The 21,723-nt window shown below is 36.5% G+C and overlaps 1 protein-coding gene across 1 annotated transcript in view; it reads right to left on the reverse strand.

Moving 5' to 3' along the window:
* The window catches only part of LOC138332160 (serine/threonine-protein kinase 36-like), a 70,944-nt gene that overhangs the window by 44,680 nt on the left and 4,541 nt on the right, over positions 1 to 21,723 (reverse strand). Inside the window, exons 5-21 of the mRNA XM_069280146.1 lie at positions 20,372 to 20,551; positions 20,012 to 20,079; positions 19,259 to 19,485; positions 18,366 to 18,526; positions 17,447 to 17,644; positions 16,517 to 16,540; positions 15,808 to 15,963; positions 15,087 to 15,307; positions 14,727 to 14,826; positions 14,080 to 14,177; positions 12,621 to 12,726; positions 10,982 to 11,132; positions 9,923 to 10,053; positions 9,498 to 9,605; positions 9,175 to 9,273; positions 7,286 to 7,444; positions 2,319 to 2,429 (exon numbers count right to left, since the gene is read on the reverse strand). Of these exons, the coding sequence (XP_069136247.1) occupies positions 2,319 to 2,429; positions 7,286 to 7,444; positions 9,175 to 9,273; positions 9,498 to 9,605; positions 9,923 to 10,053; positions 10,982 to 11,132; positions 12,621 to 12,726; positions 14,080 to 14,177; positions 14,727 to 14,826; positions 15,087 to 15,307; positions 15,808 to 15,963; positions 16,517 to 16,540; positions 17,447 to 17,644; positions 18,366 to 18,526; positions 19,259 to 19,485; positions 20,012 to 20,079; positions 20,372 to 20,551 (2,298 nt within the window). The remainder of the gene's footprint in view (positions 1 to 2,318; positions 2,430 to 7,285; positions 7,445 to 9,174; positions 9,274 to 9,497; positions 9,606 to 9,922; positions 10,054 to 10,981; positions 11,133 to 12,620; positions 12,727 to 14,079; positions 14,178 to 14,726; positions 14,827 to 15,086; positions 15,308 to 15,807; positions 15,964 to 16,516; positions 16,541 to 17,446; positions 17,645 to 18,365; positions 18,527 to 19,258; positions 19,486 to 20,011; positions 20,080 to 20,371; positions 20,552 to 21,723) is intronic.

The raw sequence follows: 21,723 nt of genomic DNA on the forward strand, positions 1-21,723 counted from the left end.
GATAGTAGACTCGAGAAATATACACACCATGACATACTCACCGTGTGACTAGCGATAGTAGACTCGAGGAAATATAGACACCATGACATACTCACCGTGTGACTAGCGATAGTAGACTCGAGGAATATACACACCATGACATACTCACCGTGTGACTAGCGATAGTAGACTCGAGGAATATAGACACCATGACATACTCACCGTGTGACTAGCGATAGTAGACTCGAGGAATATAGACACCATGACATACTCACCGTGTGACTAGCGATAGTAGACTCGAGGAACATAGACACCATGACATACTCACCGTGTGACTAGCGATAGTAGACTCGAGGAATATACACACCATGACATACTCACCGTGTGACTAGATAGTAGACTCGAGATAGTAGACTCGAGGAACATAGACACCATGACATACTCACCGTGTGACTAGCGATAGTAGACTCGAGGAGGAATTATACACACCATGACATACTCACCGTGTGACTAGCGATAGTAGACTCAAGGAATATACACACCATGACATACTCACCGTGTGACTAGCGATAGTAGACTCGAGGAAATATACACACCATGACATACTCACCGTGTGACTAGCGATAGTAGACTCGAGGAATATTAGACACACCATGACATACTCACCGTGTGACTAGCGATAGTAGACTCGAGGAATATACACACCATGACATACTCACCGTGTGACTAGCCAGGTTGAACAAATTTGATCCAAAAACTAATGAGTTATTGGTCACTTTATGAAACCTGTGACTGGGTTGCCAATGGAAACCATTTTGTGTAACGGTTTCTTGTACATCTACTTATGGTGCTCAACATCACAGTGAAGTTTCATTGAAAATAGACCCAGATTTTGGCAGAAGTTGTCCCGACAAGATTTGCAGACGATAGGCAGACAAAATAAACAGATAGATAGAGAGGATGATTCCAGTATAATTAAAATTTTGGTATTGACTACCTATACAATGTGTTTACAATCTACAGGGTTTTTGCGAAATTTGCAGAAAAATAAAAAAATCAAACTGCATTTTGATCCTGAATTTAGGGCAAAGGCCAGTCTTTCCAATACTATGTTTATTAGTGAGACACAATATAAAACACATTTACAACAAATGCATCTGCTTGTAACAATGATCCATGATTATACTCTTAAGACAGTCAAGACAAACAGAGACTGTGATGCAGACACTGAACAGATATACTGTCAGATTTGTGAGCACTTAAGATATTCTTGGATCTAAATAACAGTACCTACACATTACAAATCTCACTTACTTTGAATTTACACAGCTTTTAATTCAAAAGCAAACTTAAACCCTTTTCATTTTAACTGTGGGAATCATACAGTCATCTTAAATATATACAATGTATATATGCAATATACAATTCTTGTCAGACAAAAGATTTTTTATTTTATTTTTATTTTTCAGAAGTTTTCAATATGTAACAAAGAAAAAAAAGACAAAAGAAATTGTAACATAAAAATCAATTTCCTTTTAAAATAATATTGAAAATTTGATTTATACCACAATGGTCCAAACATAACAGTCAAAAGATGCTAACAGTAAGTAATTATAAAATTATGATTTCATTCATGACAACATTTTTAGCCATCTGACATTATTGATAACTAATCTCCTAATGTATACTAGGCACTACCTGTACCTCCTCACACAATGTCATGTAAACACTGAATATTGAAGCACATGCTGGAGTATGAACAATACCAACTGTAAAGTTACATGCACTACCAAGTTTGATTGACAGCTGGTGAAGCCTCCATTGAAAACTTACAACTTTGTGTTTCTAAAATTGAAATGTCTGATTATAAAATATGGGTTATGTACTGCTACTAGTATCTGTGTTTTAATAAAGACCGGGGATACAATACAGGATAGACAAAGACTAGAACAGAGATACAGGGGTGCAGTCGATTTACCTGGGAATCGCAAGTCTATAAATTAATGACAACTAAACATAACTAAAACTAAATCAAAACTAAAATATAAAACATATGTCTATACCCTAAATAATGATTTATAACTGAAACAAATACATTACTAATATAAAAAAAACAAAAAATCATAAATAACATTTCTGATAGAGAATGTGTGAAGGAGAATATATGATATTTTGAAAGATACAATATGACGTATGAAAGTGATGAGTTCAATATGGCAGAGAGACCTCGTGTGTGTAGCTGTATACTGTGAGAGGGTTGACTAAGGGGCTCTCAATCCTGACCAATCTCCCAATAATAATTGTAACAATATTGTATTTTTAGTTAAGTTTAGTTTTACCTGCTGTAGATCAGTGAAGACAGACAGACACGCCTGTAACATTTCCTCTGGTTGTACCTCCACCGAGATCCCACAGTACACCATCTGACTGAACAACAGAGCTGCTGCGGCCTACAAAATATATACAACAGTATACATATAGGTAACTAATGTCTCCATATACAACAGAGCTGTCACAGCCTACAAAATATATACAACAGTATACATATAGGTAACTAATGTCTCCATACAACAGAGCTGTCACAGCCTACAAAATATATACAACAGTATACATATAGGTAACTAATGTCTCCATACAAAAGAGTTGCCACAGCCTACAAAATATATAACAAAACAGTATACATATAGGTAATGAATGTCTCCATACAACAGAGCTGCCACGGCCTACAAAATATATACAACAATATACATATAGGTAACTAATGTCTCCATACAACAGAGCTGCCACGGCCTACAAAATATATACAACAGTATACATATAGGTAACTAATGTCTCCATACAACAGAGCTGTCACAGCCTACAAAATATATACAACAGTATACATATAGGTAACTAATGTCTCCATATACAACAGATATGTAACTAATGTCTCCATAGTCACAGCCTACAAAATATATACAACAGTATACATATAGGTAACTAATGTCTCCATACAACAGAGCTGTCACAGCCTACAAAATATATACAACAGTATACATATAGGTAACTAATGTCTCCATATACAACAGAGCTGTCACAGCCTACAAAATATATACAACAGTATACATATAGGTAACTAATGTCTCCATACAACAGAGCTGTCACAGCCTACAAAATATATACAACAGTATACATATAGGTAACTAATGTCTCCATACAACAGAGCTGTCACAGCCTACAAAATATATACAACAGTATACATATAGGTAACTAATGTCTCCATATACAACAGAGCTGCTGCGGCCTACAAAATATATACAACAGTATACATATAGGTAACTAATGTCTCCATACAACAGAGCTGTCACAGCCTACAAAATATATACAACAGTATACATATAGGTAACTAATGTCTTCATACAAAAGAGTTGCCACGGCTTACAAAATATATACAACAGTATACATATAGCAACTTATGTCTCCATACAAAAGAGTTGCCACTGCCTACTAACATACTATATACATACAGGCAACTTTGAACTAGTGCCTCCATATACAACAGAGATGATGTGGCCTATAGAATATCCAATAATATAGTATATACAGTATACATACAGGCAACTAAATTAAATGTTTCCATACAACTGTTCTATCTCAACAATTTTCGCAATATTATATACTCATATTAAATGACTTTATAATAATTAAGTAGACTGCCAAAAGTTTTGGATTCTGTAAACCACTGATTATTTTATCATTATATCAAATCTGCTATTTAAAGCCACATATTTGCACAAAGCACAATCATTGCTTCCAGCCGTTCAAAATTTGATAATTGAAATCTCCCTTCTGATAATCATATTCAAAACATAGCATTCTTTGTGTGTTATTTTTTTTATTGCTGTCAATCTTGTACTAAATGAGCTAGATTAGTTTCAGTATTTAATCTATCTAATTTTACTTTTATCTTTAATACATAAATTGCAGTCGGTTACATCATATACATGTATACACATTGGTTTATTTTGAAGCCAGTACTCACCGTGTGACTAGCGATAGTAGACTCGAGAAATATAGACACAATGACGAACTCACTGTGTGACTAGAGATAGTAGACTCGAGGAATATACACACCATGACATACTCACCGTGTGACTAGCGATAGTAGACTCGAGGAATATCAACACCATGACATACTCACCGTGTGACTAGCGATAGTAGACTCGAGGAATATAGACACCATGACATACTCACCGTGTGACTAGCGATAGTAGACTCGAGGAATATAGACACCATGACATACTCACCGTGTGACTAGCGATAGTAGACTCGAGGAATATACACACCATGACATACTCACCGTGTGACTAGCGATAGTAGACTCGAGGAATATAGACACCATGACATACTCACCGTGTGACTAGCGATAGTAGACTCGAGGAATATAGACACCATGACATACTCACCGTGTGACTAGAGATAGTAGACTCGAGGAATATACACACCATGACATACTCACCGTGTGACTAGCGATAGTAGACTCGAGGAATATAGACACCATGACATACTCACCGTGTGACTAGCGATAGTAGACTCGAGGAATATAGACACCATGACATACTCACCGTGTGACTAGCGATAGTAGACTCGAGGAATATACACACCATGACATACTCACCGTGTGACTAGAGATAGTAGACTCGAGGAATATAGACACCATGACATACTCACCGTGTGACTAGCGATAGTAGACTCGAGGAACATAGACACCATGACATACTCACCGTGTGACTAGCGATAGTAGACTCGAGGAATATAGACACCATGACGTACTCACCGTGTGACTAGCGATAGTAGACTCGAGGAACATAGACACCATGACATACTCACCGTATGACTAGCGATAGTAGACTCGAGGAATATAGACTCATGACATACTCACCGTTGACTAGCGATATACTCAGTTAACACATGACATACTCACCGTGTGACTAGCGATAGTAGACTCGAGGAATATAGACACCATGACATACTCACCGTGTGACTAGCGATAGTAGACTCGAGGAATATAGACACCATGACATACTCACCGTGTGACTAGCGATAGTAGACTCGAGGAATATAGACACCATGACATACTCACCGTGTGACTAGCGATAGTAGACTCGAGGAATATAGACACCATGACGTACTCACCGTGTGACTAGCGATAGTAGACTCGAGGAATATAGACACCATGACATACTCACCGTGTGACTAGCGATAGTAGACTCGAGGAATATAGACACCATGACATACTCACCGTGTGACTAGCGATAGTAGACTCGAGGAATATAGACACCATGACATACTCACCGTGTGACTAGCGATAGTAGACTCGAGAAATATAGACACCATGACATACTCACCGTGTGACTAGCGATAGTAGACTCGAGGAATATAGACACCATGACATACTCACCGTGTGACTAGCGATAGTAGACTCGAGGAATATAGACACCATGACATACTCACCGTGTGACTAGCGATAGTAGACTCGAGGAATATAGACACACCATGACATACTCACCGTGTGACTAGCGATAGTAGACTCGAGGAATATAGACACCATGACATACTCACCGTGTGACTAGCGATAGTAGACTCGAGGAATATAGACACCATGACATACTCACCGTGTGACTAGCGATAGTAGACTCGAGGAATATAACACCATGACATATACCACCAGACTATCACCGTGTGACTAGCGATAGTAGACTCGAGAATATAGACACCATGACATACTCACCGTGTGACTAGCGATAGTAGACTCGAGGAAATATACACACCATGACATACTCACCGTGTGACTAGCGATAGTAGACTCGAGGAATATAGACACCATGACATACTCACCGTGTGACTAGCGATAGTAGACTCGAGAATATAGACACCATGACATACTCACCGTGTGACTAGCGATAGTAGACTCGAAATATAGACACCATGACATACTCACCGTGTGACTACGATAGTAGACTCGAGGAATATACACACCATGACATACTCACCGTGTGACTAGCGATAGTAGACTCGAGGAATATAGACACCATGACATACTCACCGTGTGACTAGCGATAGTAGACTCGAGAAATATAGACACCATGACATACTCACCGTGTGACTAGCGATAGTAGACTCAAGAAATATAGACACCATGACATACTCACCGTGTGACTAGCGATAGTAGACTCGAGAAATATAGACACCATGACATACTCACCGTGTGACTAGCGATAGTAGACTCGAGGAATATAGACACCATGACATACTCACCGTGTGACTAGCGATAGTAGACTCGAGGAATATAGACACCATGACATACTCACCGTGTGACTAGCGATAGTAGACTCGAGGAATATAGACACCATGACATACTCACCGTGTGACTAGCGATAGTAGACTCGAGGAATATAGACACCATGACATACTCACCGTGTGACTAGCGATAGTAGACTCGAGGAATATAGACACCATGACATACTCACCGTGTGACTAGCGATAGTAGACTCAAGAAATATAGACACCATGACGTACTCACCGTGTGACTAGCGATAGTAGACTCAAGGAATATAGACACCATGACATACTCACCGTGTGACTAGCGATAGTAGACTCAAGGAAAATAGACACACCATGACATACTCACCGTGTGACTAGCGATAGTAGACTCGAGGAATATACACACCATGACATACTCACCGTGTGACTAGCGATAGTAGACTCGAGGAATATACACACCATGACATACTCACCGTGTGACTAGCGATAGTAGACTCGAGGAATATAGACACCATGACATACTCACCGTGTGACTAGCGATAGTAGACTCGAGGAACATAGACACCATGACATACTCACCGTGTGACTAGCGATAGTAGACTCAAGGAATATAGACACCATGACATACTCACCGTGTGACTAGCGATAGTAGACTCAAGAAATATAGACACCATGACATACTCACCGTGTGACTAGCGATAGTAGACTCAAGAAATATAGACACCATGACATACTCACCGTGTGACTAGCGATAGTAGACTCGAGGAATATAGACACCATGACATACTCACCGTGTGACTAGCGATAGTAGACTCAAGAAATATAGACACCATGACATACTCACCGTGTGACTAGCGATAGTAGACTCAAGGAATATAGACACCATGACATACTCACCGTGTGACTAGCGATAGTAGACTCAAGGAATATAGACACCATGACATACTCACCGTGTGACTAGCGATAGTAGACTCAAGGAATATTGACACCATGACATACTCACCGTGTGACTAGCGATAGTAGACTCGAGGAATATTGACACCATGACCGAGGCAGACTCGGACAACACCTGAGGCATGGTCTGTAACTGTATCACTATCGTACTGAACACATGTAGAATCATCTCTATCACTGAGTTAATCTCCATATCCTGGACCTCCACCTAAAACAAAATCACAGAGTTAATCTCCATATCCTGGACCTCCACCTATAACAAAATCACCGAGTTAATCTCCATATCCTGGACCTCCACCTATAACAAAATCACAGACTTAATCTCCATATCCTGGACCTCCACCTGTAACAAAATCACAGAGTTAATCTCCATATCCTGGACCTCCACCTATAACAAAATCACAGAGTTAATCTCCATATCCTGGACCTCCACCTATAACAAAATCACAGAGTTAATCTCCATATCCTGGACCTCCACCTATAACAAAAATCACAGAGTTAATCTCCATATCCTGGACCTCCACCTATAACAAAATCACAGAGTTAATCTCCATATCCTGGACCTCCACCTATAACAAAATCACAGAGTTAATCTCCATATCCTGGACCTCCACCTATAACAAAATCATCCTGGACCTCCACCTATAACAAAATCACAGAGTTAATCTCCATATCCTGGACCTCCACCTATAACAAAATCACAGAGTTAATCTCTATATCCTGGACCTCCACCTATAACAAAATCACAGAGTTAATCTCCATATCCTGGACCTCCACCTATAACAAAATCACAGAGTTAATCTCCATATCCTGGACCTCCACCTATAACAAAATCACAGATTGAGATATCAAAGCTGAAGTAAGTTTGATTGTGGAGACTTATGTGTATGAAAAAAAACAACAGGAAAAAGGAAGTTGAGCTAAAGAAAGATGAAGTATAATTCAAGTAGAGCGGGGCTGCAATTGTTGAATCAGGTATACAGCCTTGACATTTATATTAGACTATATACACAAAATGGGTGGAGTTTTGCAAAGTAACATTTACAATTTACCATGATATTTTCAGCAATGTTTCCATGGTAACGGAAAAAGTGCAAAAAATGAAAACCTAAAAATAGCAAAAGGTATTACTAGACCATAAAAAGAATGTGTCTATGAAGTTTAGAGTTATGCTCCGGAAATGAACCTGCTACAAAAATATGATATTTTCAGCAATGTTTCTATGGTTACAGAAAAAAGCACAAAAAGTGAAAACCTAAAAATAGCAAAAGACACTACTAGACCATAAGAACTGTCTATGAAGTTTCATGGAAATATTTCTGCTGGTTTTGGAGTTGTGCTCCGGAAACGATTCTTACACAAAAATCTGCCATTTTGAGCAATGTTTCCATGGTTACAGAAAAAAGTACAAAAAGTGAAAACCTTAAAATAGCAAAAGGCACTACTAGACCATAAGACCAATGTGTCTATGAAGTTTCGTGGAAATATCTCTTCTGGTTTTAGAGTTATGCTCCGGAAACAAACCTGGTACAAAAATATGATATTTTCAGCAATGTTTCCATGGTTACGGAAAAAAGGCAAAAAATGAAAACCTAAAAATAGCAAAAGGCACTACTAGACCATAAGACCAATGTGTGTATGAAGTTTTGTGGAAATATCTCTACTGGTTTTAGAGTTATGCTCCGGAAACCATTCGTACAGACGGACAGATGGACGGAACCCATTTGTATATCCCCCGCCAACTTCGTTGGGCGGGGGATAACAAAAATCTGGTACTATGTAATGATCAGGTGATAATTGTATGTACAACTTAATTGCAATGGATTCATTATTAACATTCATTTAATAAATGGAAAAATGAAATTTAATTGTTAGCTCTATATTCATATCAACAGATAAATACTAAACGAAGGAGACGAGACTGTTCAGTGGACTTACCTTGCCCATGAGAACACCCATTAAAGAGTCCATGTGTTTTAACTGGTTAGAGATGTAGGAACAGAAGCCTGACGATACTTGTGTGCAAGCGTAGATTATCTGTTAGAGTAAAGTCAAGAATATCATGATTTCACAAAAACAAAGAAAAATGATAAAACAGTCAGGATATCTTTTTCTGGTCTAATTTTCACAACTTTTTTCATAGTAATGGTTCTAAACCTTAAAAGTTCACATCAAGTAAAACCTCAGACTGATGATAATAAAAACTATAACACATAATCCAGGATTGAGACATTATTACTGGAATCTAAAGTCCAACCTACCTTTAGGACGTTTGTACAGTGGCCTGGGTGTCGAGCTAATATTAAGAACTCATCAGTTAATTGTTCTGTACCCTTGGTAGCTAGCTTATCACCCAGGTAATGGGCTACCTGTAATTAATAAAGTAGGCGTCTAATTACTGTTATGAACAAGACATTGTTTACATTGATATTTCTATGATACTAATTATTAAATCAGATGAAATTTGTTAAAGCCCCCAAACCATGAAAATAAGAACCCATGTACATTTCCAAGCAATACCAGATGAAGTTGGTGTTATTGTAAAAGTACATGTTCTGAACTGTCTGTTTGAAATTGAACAAATCACTTTGAATTCACATGTGGACTTCACACAAAGGAAAATTATCAGAGAGGTTTATATGCTGTATCTACATGTGTAGTGAAATCACTGAAGAGCTAGCTGTACCTTTCTGCGGCCGTCAGCTCCCTCGTCTGGTGTCAGGGGCAGAGTAACCATCACAGACAGAGTGGTCACTGCTATCTGTATTAGAGTGTCCATCCTTTCTGCGGCCGCTTGACCATTACCCTCGGCCATATCTGGAACAAATACATACAGATTAATTTCATACAGTAATGAGACAACAGGAGACATTTCTGTCATTTTACTTCAAAAATCTACATTTTGTATTCTATCTATAGATATGTGCAATCGAAGAGATCTAATTAAAGTAAGGAGTTTCATAAGATTATTAATTGGAAACTCCTACTTATTCAATTGTTAAAATCTTAAACCAACTTTGAAGTACAATCATGCAATGTACCAATTCAAAGTGTCATTCAAATAATTATGGAAATGTGTTTACTTAAAAGTACATTTGTTGCAGTCACCAAAATAGAGCAGTGGTTCTGAAATGTCTGTGCTGTGTTTGAAATAAAGAGAGGTGACAGTATGACTATCAGTGAGATGAAATGCATTTTGGAAGCCATCAAACAAGCAAGGCTAAGTTTACAGTCATCAGAAATATAACTCCAGTATCACTGAAACAGCATGTAATATCAGGTGAAGTGGTATTGCAGCATATAAACACATATATAATACCTAGTTCCTAACATTACAATTAAAGTATCATTATGATATCAAATGTTGATGTGATCACAAAACAACCAGATAATAATTGTTTGGCCTAGTAATTCTCTCTATACATTACAGTGTGTGTTTGCAGTACAGCTTGTGAGAAGAAGTAATCTGTTAAAGACAGTGGAGGCTTCAATTTCCTCACTTAAGATTTAGCAGCCTTGAGAGTGATTTGAAAGCCAACAAACAGTTTTAATATCACCTTTAAATGCTGAGAGAATACATACTTGTGCCTGAACATTCTGAAAACAAAATAAACTGCTGATCCAAACCAATAAACCTAATAAAATCTAATATTAATCAGAGAAGCAAACTATCATACTTGTGTGAGGTTTTATCAATTATTTTATTGTTTTATCACATTCTAGCTACTGTATATCTAAGACTTACCTGTGAGTTTTTTCAGTATCTGAGCGTCCAGTTTGGTACATTCCAGTAGAGAGTCTATAGCTGCCGTATGTTTACTGGCCAACTGGGAGAAGTACTGGTTAGCTAGGTGTAACTTATTCCTCTCCATCACCTCACATGTGAACATTCCACACTGTTTAATATAATTATAAAACTTTCATGATCAGTGGAATCACGTCTGAACATTCAGAATTCTTAATGTGAATACAATTGTAGTCGGGAGCATGAAAACTACAATCAGTAAAAATTGTGTTAAAGGGACATGAACCTTAAATAATTTGTTCTGTATGCTTAGATATGGTTTTCAGATGTTTATTGAATATTTTATTACAATGATTGGTTATCTAAAACGACAGGAAAACGTGGGGAATACCTACCTCAAAAATGATAAAAATAGACCGTCATATTCAATTTTTGGAACACAAAACGAAAGCTGGTCGAAAGCAAGGTTATAATGAACAACAAACTTGCTGACATGACAAGGAATATTAGTTTTCCACATTTTAAGATTATTTTCTACTTTACGATGGTTGACAAATGAAGTTTAAGCCATATTTGTTATAAAACAATTAGTATTTAGCGTAAGAATGATAAGTCAAAAGTCAAACGAGACTTTTCATTCGACAGGGCACCGCAAAGGGAGGTTCCTGACTTATTGCACATATGTACATCACCCAAGTACAAAGTGGGGAGTTGCTCCCGTCTCATGCATTTCAGTGATCCATTTATATTTACCTACTTTCCCAATCGCGCACGTGACTGACTCTTGACGTACACTGTTTTCTATCGGAATTAGTTTGTGTTCGCTTCACCCACGTTTTTTACCCACCATTTTGTTTACATATGCAGTGCATTGTGGAAGGTCATTAAAGTTCAATACTACTATACTATTGTTAAAAAATTTGACCAGGCCGGTTCACAATACAGAAAGATGGAATTTCCATTATAATTATTTTATTTGACACATTTTCACAATAACTGATATATATTACTTAGTAAGATATCTGACACGTCTTAAATATGTATTTTACTCAAATTTACATGGTTTATTTAGGTTCATGTCCCTTTAATAAATCCATTTTAATTACTTTTGAAATAGTAAAATAAAATTTCCCATCAAAATCGTTATGCATGACGGTGAAGAAATTTATTCATATTAAAGGAATCCTAAAATGTCCTCCCAGCTGACTATGTCTGTGTTGTCATTTCCAGGCAGCCTAGCTTTCAAAGAGTTATATTTTTAGAACTGTGCTAAATTTACATGGGCTTTTCCATGATTTCAATGGTCAAAATTGGACAATATAAGCTGAATTTTACCGTCATTTTGGAAGGCCAACGAACACATTTAGACTGGATTTCTTTGCCCGACTATTCACATTAAATACCATTATTGCAATTTCTAATTAGTGTGGAATAACTTCAATAAAAGTTAAAATATTTTTGATTTTAATTATGATCAGTCTTAACGATTTTGCTCATTTTAAAAACAAAGTTTCAGACCTTGTTTTTCTTGAGAACATATCTGAGATGATATATTCTATGAGGCTTAGAACTTTGATACAAATAACTGTTAACAGTTTAAGTAAAGGCCCTTTTGATTGGCAGAATCAAGATAAATTACCAGAACAGCTTGTTCTCTGAGTCTGAGATCCTCGTCAGCGGGCAGGCTCACTAATTTGGGGAACAGTGACATGAACTGTAGCATAGCATCATAGTACTCCTGGACCCTGTCCATACAAATCATACAGCAGTGGTTAAAAATGCTTAGATTATCATACAAAATATATCAAAGTAAATCTTTTTGACTATGTGTAAAATCTTAAAACATTGACAATATAACAAAATTCCATATGAAGTTTAACATGTTCACTCAGAGTGAAATGAATCAATCAGTTTTGCTTTCTATGAAGTCCATGACCAATTATAATCATAATAAATCTTCACAAACTAGTTCATAATCTGTAAATTTTGTATCCAACAAAACCAATGTATAAATGAAAGTGCAACACAGCCAGCCACTGAGATACTTGTGAATGAATAACAATTTAGAGTTGATAAAAGAACAAGAGGCCCAGAGGGCCTGTATCGCTCACCTGGTTTGTAATGCCTAGGAATGTTCTGAATTCAAGTTCATTGTTTCTTTTTTGAATTCCCCTATTAGGCCCCACTCTTTCTGCTCCAGGGGGTCAAAGCCAAAATTTATACAAATTCTGTTAACCCCAAGGATGTTTCTGGTCAAATTTGGTTACAATCCATGCAGAACTCTAGGACAAGTAGCGATTTAAAGGATTTACCTCTATTTCCCCTATTGGGCCCCACCCCTTTTGCCCCCGGGGGATCAGAGCCAAAATTCATACAAGTTCCGTTCCCCTTCCCCCAAGGATGTTTCTGGTCAAATTTGGTTACAATCCATGCAGAACTCTATGACAAGTAGCAATTTGTAAGATTACCTCTATTTCCCCTATTGGGCCCCGCCCCTCCTGCTCCCGGGGAGTCAGAGCCAAAATTTATACAAGTTCTGTTCCCCTTCCCCCAAGGATGTTTGTAGCAAAATTTGGTTACAATCCATGCAGAACTCTAGGACAAGTAGCGTTTTATAGGATTTACCATTTTTCCCTATTGGGCCCCGCCCCTCCTGCCCCCGGGGGATCAGAGCCAAAATTTATACAAGTTCTGTTCCCCTTCTCCAAAGGATGTTTGTGGCCAAATTTGGTTACAATCCATGCAGAACTCTAGGACAAGTAGCGTTTTATAGGATTACCTTTATTTTCCCTATTGGGCCCCGCCCCTCCTGCCCCAGGGGGTCAGAGCCAAAATTTATACAAGTTCTGTTCCCCTTCCCCCAAGGATGTTTGTGGCCAAATTTGGTTACAATCCATGCAGAACTCTATGACTAGTAGCGATTTAAAGGAAATGTTGACGGACAGACGACGGACGGAGGGACGACGGACGCTGCGCCATGACATAAGCTCACCTTAAATCTTAATTCCTATGTAAAATGTGTAAATCATTTTCAATCCTGATATATAATTAAACCCTACAGACTAACACTTTGAGGATCAGTGTCTATACAAACTTACACGTCCTTGTCGAGGTCATCACACCAGCTGATCTCGCTGGCGAAGTAAGCATTGATTGCTATCACAAGGTCCATCAGTATCTGCTGACACCACGGTTGCTGTTGGTGAAAATTTATTGATTTTTTTTTTGTACAATATTTATCAATTCAACATAATCTTTTCTCTTTTTGTATTTCCGTGAATTTATTATCAGACAGATGATTTATTTGCTCTTATAATTTATTATTCTCAAGTTTCAGGGTTTAAAAGAAAACTTTTCCTTTCCAATAGTTTACCGTAAACATTTTTTTTCCATCAAAACATTTTCTTTTATTGACTTAAGATTCACTTTTCATCTATTGTTCCTATTTTCTGTGCATTCTATAATTACTGTTAGTACTTTCTATGGTGGCTGGGACAGGACATGAAAAATAAAGTTATGAAGTTACATGGCTGTGAATGCAATTATTATTGGATGTGAATGCAATACTGCATCATCGAGTGACAGTTAATCATCAGGTTTAAACTGACAATTACTCAATGATATATGATTGCATTCCTGCGTGATAACTTTATTTTTATTTTTCATGTCCTTTCCCAGCTACCATAACTTTCTGATTTCAAACAACAAATGAAAACAATTAGAAACAATAAAGACTTCCACTCACCTGTTTCACCTTTGATTTTTCCAAGATTTCTGTTATCAACTGTAAGACTTGTTTTGGTACAGACAAGGCCTTTAGAAAGTCTAAAATCAGTTTTACCTCACTGTCAAAGAAAAAAAAAGGTAGGTACATTATCGTAAATGAAAAAACAACAACAACAAAACTTAACATGTCTAAACAATAGGTTTTTTCTGTTTTAATAAACATTTTAGATAATTTATTCTGGTTTATTTTTTATTGCCTGAAATCAATTTAAAGGTCCCAAATAAATGAACATCAACTGTAGTATTCTTCATTTGCCTTTATCACTTCCTTCAACGATTACAACATAATAATAAAATGTGACAACTTTATTTTACTGACCACTTAATTGTGACTAAGTTAGTGACCACTCGAAGGACTGTCCTGAGTCTGGCCGCTCCCTCCAGCATGCCGTCCAACACTTGACTAGAGCTATTTCCTATCCTGGTTTTGAGTTTTCCGTGGAATTTTTGGTCTTTGAGTAGTTTCATGGCCACCTCTGGGTCGCCTTCCTGGTCTGTAGCATCTATCAGACCTTGCCACTCATCATCACTGTCCACCTCCTACAGGGTCAAACATACACGTAGATTATAGACACTATGAATGGCACTCATCACATCATGTAATACAATATGTATATACATTCTTGGATGCAGCAAAAGATATATTGACTATTGTTATACTAGGGCATTTTCAGAAATAGTTGTATCTAAATTAATTGGTTATCAATATTACTATAAAAGTTGACCTTTAAGAAAGCTTCTCAAAATTTTGTAGAATCCTCTTTTTTACACAAAAAACCCCAAAAATTTGAATATTTTAAAGTAATTTAAGGTGTTCAGTACAATAACACATCAGTAACCAGTCAAGTTTCCATTCAATTAGATATTAATTACATTGTAGACATTATTCATTCATATTGTCAAAATTCAAAATATTTTACCCCCCCCCCTTCCCGTTAAATTGCATTAAATGTATAACAGCCCTATTGTAAGGGAGACTGTAACATATTCTTGATTGGCCCTTGGCCTTGTAAACAATTTAAAACCCCATTTTCATTTACCTCTCCTTCAAGCTTGACTTTCTCGATATTTTTACGTTTTTCTTTCTTGCTGTCAGGACTTCGTCTCACTGTTCTCCTGCCTTCTATTTCAATACTAGGGTATTCCTTCTCGTAGTCCTTACTGATTCTATCTGTCCTTGGTGTAGGACTTAGGTTCTATAAACATCAACAAAGTTTCCTTAACACACATCACAATAGTCTTCAATATGCTTTTTAAATTAGTGTTATGCAGCAAGGTAAATGAAGGTAAGCGAACTAATTTCTAATTCATTCTAAATTTAAAGCAAATATTTCCAAATACAGCACACAAAATGTAAATGAATAAATTCTGTGGTCATTACAATCAGTATGCCGTAGACCAGCCGATTGTTTAACATACACAACTAACTAGATACAAAATTCTTAATACACGAGTAACTTTAGGATAAGGGACGTAACTCTACAAAGAGCCCAGTATCAGACCTTACACACAAGGGGATTCACTGATATGGGTGAAGTTATAAGTTTACTTAGTGGGAATGAATTAACAATGAATGATTCAACTGTTAAAATACCTTGTACCTTGAAAGCTTGCCTAAATTTATTCAAACCGTGTCTAATTTCTAAATTGTAACATTCAAGCATAATAAAATTATCAATTTAAAATTCTTTTTAACTCAATAACTGCATGCATGTTGGTGTAATTAATCAGAAAGCCAAAAAATCTTACCTCAATTTCAAGACCTTCGTCTCGCTGATGAAATCAAAAACAAGAAAGCAACATTTGTTAGCAACACAGCAAAACAAAATAATGAATTACAAGTTAGGCATAATTAGGCATCATTAAAATTGCCAGTAAAACGCTAATTCCTAGTTGGGACAATATAAATGACACAAGCACATCACAGTAACAATGTGTAAAACTCTAACATAGTGTGAATACATAAAGCCTTTAATGTACATACTCTGCTAAATACAATTGTTTGAGACACAAAACAACTATTAGTGCCAAAAATATTTAGATTTATTAAGGCCAGCTACAATGAACCATTACTACAAGCTTACTACATTCTTCTCAAAGATTATATATTGTTAATTACGATATCAAATCATAAAACAAACTAAGGCATGAGACAAGATACAGACAAGTTAATTAAGGTAAAACTAAATACAATTTTAAATAAACATCATCTTCATTGATGAAAATACTAATAGTTTGTCACAATGAAACCTTAGAAGCTGGATACATGTATATATTATTATATACCTGAAATTGGCAAACAGTTAGGGTAGGTTAATTCAAACATATTATCTCATTATCATAACAAAATGGCAATGTTACAGGACTTCGGTTGATTTTAAATTCTCTACACCTATATAACGGTACACATATAACACCAGACAGTGGACATGCTATAAGCCATCAATATAAAACCAATTAGTATCATATCCCGTCTTTGGATAATACAGAGTTGCCTCCCTTGGGAGCTAGGTATCCATTGTGACATAATTATTTTGTGAGTAAAATTCAAATTGGTTTTTTTTTCTGAAAAGCTTGCAAACACATGACGTCACAATGAATACCTACCCAGAAGGGCATATAACTTTGTGATATACAAATGGAGAATATCTGTGATAAGCTGTAAAGCTAGGCCCTCACCTTACTCGTGCCTGTGTTCACCCAGGCTGTGTCCGACGGTGGCCTATCTCCCTCCCCTTGGGTTGGCTTAGAGCCATTTCCAGCGGCTGGTTGTTCTGCTTTCTCCTCAGTGTCTCCGTTCTTTTTTGGCTTGTCTCCCCAAGCCTCCTTGCCATTGTTGTTATACTTTTCTGCACCTGGGATCTCTCGTGTCCCTTTCTGTTGACAGATATTCTTGATAATAAAACATACATTATCTCTCATGTCCCTTTCTGTTGACAGATATTCTTGTTAATAAAACGTACATTATCTCTCGTGTCCCTTTCTGTTGACAGATATTCTTGTTAATAAAATGTACATTATCTCCGTGCCCCTTTCTGTTGACAGATATTCTTGATAATAAAACATACATTAAAATGTTTAAATTAAACCAACACATTTAAAGAAAAGTATGCATATATGGATCATATGCTAATGTATCTGAAATATATTTAAGTGCAAATATGCCGCAATACTAGAAAGTTTTTTAGATGTGCCTGGTAAATGAATTACTACCCTCCAGGGCCTTACATTTGACCTTAGCTAGTATTTTAGATGTTCCAAGTAAATGACTTTCTCCTTACCTTCTTCTCCTCCTCCATGGCCTTACGCTTGGCCTTAGCTAGTTATTTTAGATGTTCCAAGTAAATGACCTTCTCCTTACCTTCTTCTCCTCCTCCATGGCTTTACGCTTTGCCTTAGCTAGTATTTTAGATGTTCCAAGTAAATGACTTTCTCCTTACCTTCTTCTCCTCCTCCATGGCCTTACATTTGACCTTAGCTAGTATTTTAGATGTTCCAAGTAAATGACCTTCTCCTTACCTTCTTCTCCTCCTCCATGGCTTTACGCTTGGCCTTAGCTAGTATTTTAGATGTTCCAAGTAAATGACTTTCTCCTTACCTTCTTCTCCTCCTCCATGGCCTTACGCTTGGCCTTAGCTAGTATTTTAGATGTGCCCGGTGGATGAGCCTTTTCCTTGGCCTGCTTCTCCTTCATGATCTGCATGGAAGCCGTGAGTGGCTGTGTAAAAGGGCTGGGTAGGTTGATATCTTCCTCTCGCACTGTCGGGGTTATAATCAGGTACTTGTAATCACTTGTTAGTTGTCATTTATTTAATGAAATGATAACTAATATTCACATCAAGTCAATTCTGTCCAATACAAAGAGTGAAATTCAACACAAACCAACAATAAAATTGAAAAGACAATTTGATAGGCTTTTCATCAGTGACATTACCGGGGAAGTAACAGTCAAATTGAAGAACAAGAAATTCGATTTGAATTGGCTACCGTATTCGACCCAACAAGCGCCCAGGGCATATACAAATTGAAAAGAATGAAAAGGTGCTAATAGAACGACATTGTATTGCAAATCTATACATTTTCGTGTAGTTTTGGTCTTAATTTATGCCTGGGCAATTGAAATCGAGGCCTCAAAAAGGGTGAGGGGCGCTTATAGGGACATGGGCGCTTATAGGGTAGAATACTGTATATATAGTGTAATAGTAAGGAAGGATGGAAGGCATGTGCTGACGATCCAAATTCTAACGTCTATTCCTACGTTAACAGATTGTTGTCTTTAAACCTAGAAATCATAATCAATATATCATGTCATTTAAGATTCATTCATTAAAGAAACCTAATCATTAAGCTACAAAAAAAAGTTAACTATGACAGAGGAAAATAATCATTAACCAAAAATGGGCAAGGCTGGTAGATTTAGGAGTGATAATAATTGTGCACATAAGGTTGTGATTCCCCTGTCTCATTTAAATCAAAGATCATCCTATTTACCATTAACACCGTCAGCTACAAACGGATGATGCAGCAGATCTGGCCATGATAACCTAACTTTAGGGTTCTTGGTGAGAAGTCCCTGTAAGAAGTCCTTGAACACTGGAGTCATGTTTTTAGGCCACTTGACTGGGTCTTTAATGATGAGACTGACCAGCTGGAAGATACTGTTAGTGTAAAATGGTGGCGTCCCTGTAAACAGTTCGTACAGGATACAGCCTAGAGCCCTGGAACACAAAAACATGTTTACATATTATAAGTGATATTATCTATACACTATATACTCAGATTATTAAAAAATAACACCTAACACACCGAGATCAGAACAATTTATGTTCAGATTCTAAGAATAGTGTTATTAAAGTGTTCAACATATTTGCAACTGTTGCACAAGAATTGTAACAATTTTTTTTTAGAATTGACAACTGCATATTATCATATGAAGTGATCAGTGAGTGGGTTAAACCTATCAGGTAATTATATTTTCTAAATTCAATGTTTATCTAAACATCTAGGTGTGATAACTCTGGTTTTCATTACAACACATAAAATAATGTTGTATGGGTTGGTATATTTGGATTTCAAACTTGATAACTTCATTAGTAAAGCTTATGAAAATTTTCAGCAAGGGTTATATATACAGCCTCAACATTCAAAAGCCTTAATTTTCTGGAGTATGATTTGAATATACACAAAGACTTACTTACTTTTAGGTACAAATAATACAGTTGTTCCACAGTACAAACTACTCACCAAAGATCAGCAGTGTGGTCATATGGTTTTTCCTCAACCAATTCTGGTGACATGTATAGAGGAGTGCCCTGTAAAATCATTAATCATAAACCACGAGTTCAAATAACGTTTTGAAAATATGGGGCATGACAGAGATATATTACTTATTACTACTGGTGGATTAACAGTATAATTATACAATCATTTGTGCAACCTGTTAAAACTGACCATTGTCTAAGCAACATCCCTGTCTATTTTGGTAGGACATTTTCCTTCTAATAATAGTTATTAAAACCTGTTTAAGCCAAAAACCTGTCTGTATCGCCAAATAAACAGGTCTTGATAACAGTTGGTTTAGGCAAATTATACCACACTACTGACCTTGATAGATGTTAGCACTAGGGTGTTAAAACTCATGGCTCGAGCGAAACCAAAGTCACAGAGTTTTATGATTCCTCCTTTGCCGAGGAGAATATTCTGTGGTTTCATGTCACGATGGAGGATGCGATGTGAATGTAGGTAATACAGAGCGGACACAAGCTGGCATGCTATCATCATAACCTGAAGGATAAGATTTCAAAATTCTAATATCAAAACATGCACACAATATAAAATCAGTCTATTACAATTTTCAAAAACATATCACACTAACATCATATTAACCTGGAGTATAAGATTTCAAAACTGTCAAAATCACAGAATATAAAATCAGTCTATCAAAACTTTGGAAACAATATCATGTTATCGTCATTTAATTTCATATTTTTTAACTGTACTTTAAAGTCCCACTACCTCTCTGGAATGACTTTCAATCTTTAAAGATGCTCTACCGCCGACAAATGGTATTTTTTCACTATCAAAAACAGGAGCAGACGATTTTATATTTTTCTTCAGTTACGAAAGTTACTTACTTTACACCATTACCACCATTGAAAAGTTTGAGCTTCTAATTTTACTTCAAGTTAAAAAAATGGAAAATATTTAATTGCATCCCGAAAAAATTCCGTGTCACTATACCTTATATGGAATGAAGTACTCATTGCGCATGCGCCAACGTCGAAACAAATTATTTTATATTATTTTTGTGTTAATTAGACATATATATACACAATTAAACACCAATTATTGTTCAAATGATGAATATCATTTATGCTCTGTCAGCAGTGGAGCATCTTTAAAATGTGAATGTAAAACGAGATTGATTATTTTTTAACTGTACTTTAAAGTCCCTCGTATCATCATCTTCTGAGCAATTTGATTAAAATTAATTTTTCATAACGCGGGTCATCTTACAGTCCTGAATACTGCACGGTAGTTGACTATCACTGTATCAGAAGGCAAAAGAGCGAAATGACTCTCCATTATTATCATATATATTACGTAGGAAATCTTGCATATGCTTGGTGTTGTAACCTCATATCAGGCCATCGGTATATATTTTCTGATGTTACTAATGCTTTTAGTAAACCTTTATGTTTTGCTCCGGAAAGGTAGTGGCCCTTTAATGTGTTTTAATATAGAGTTATAATATTCATACTACTTAAATATTCCTTTTGAAATGGGCAGAATATGTAGATCTGAGCAGGACAGTATTCTCATTTTTTTTTTCAAACATATCATTTACAGAACTCACTATTCACATTACTCATTATTTTAACAAAACCTATTTACAGAACTCACCATTCATATTACTCATTATTTTAACAAAACCTATGTTTAACAAACAAATTGTA

This window comes from Argopecten irradians, chromosome 9 (assembly GCF_041381155.1).
Source record: "Argopecten irradians isolate NY chromosome 9, Ai_NY, whole genome shotgun sequence".
NCBI lineage: Eukaryota > Metazoa > Mollusca > Bivalvia > Pectinida > Pectinidae > Argopecten > Argopecten irradians.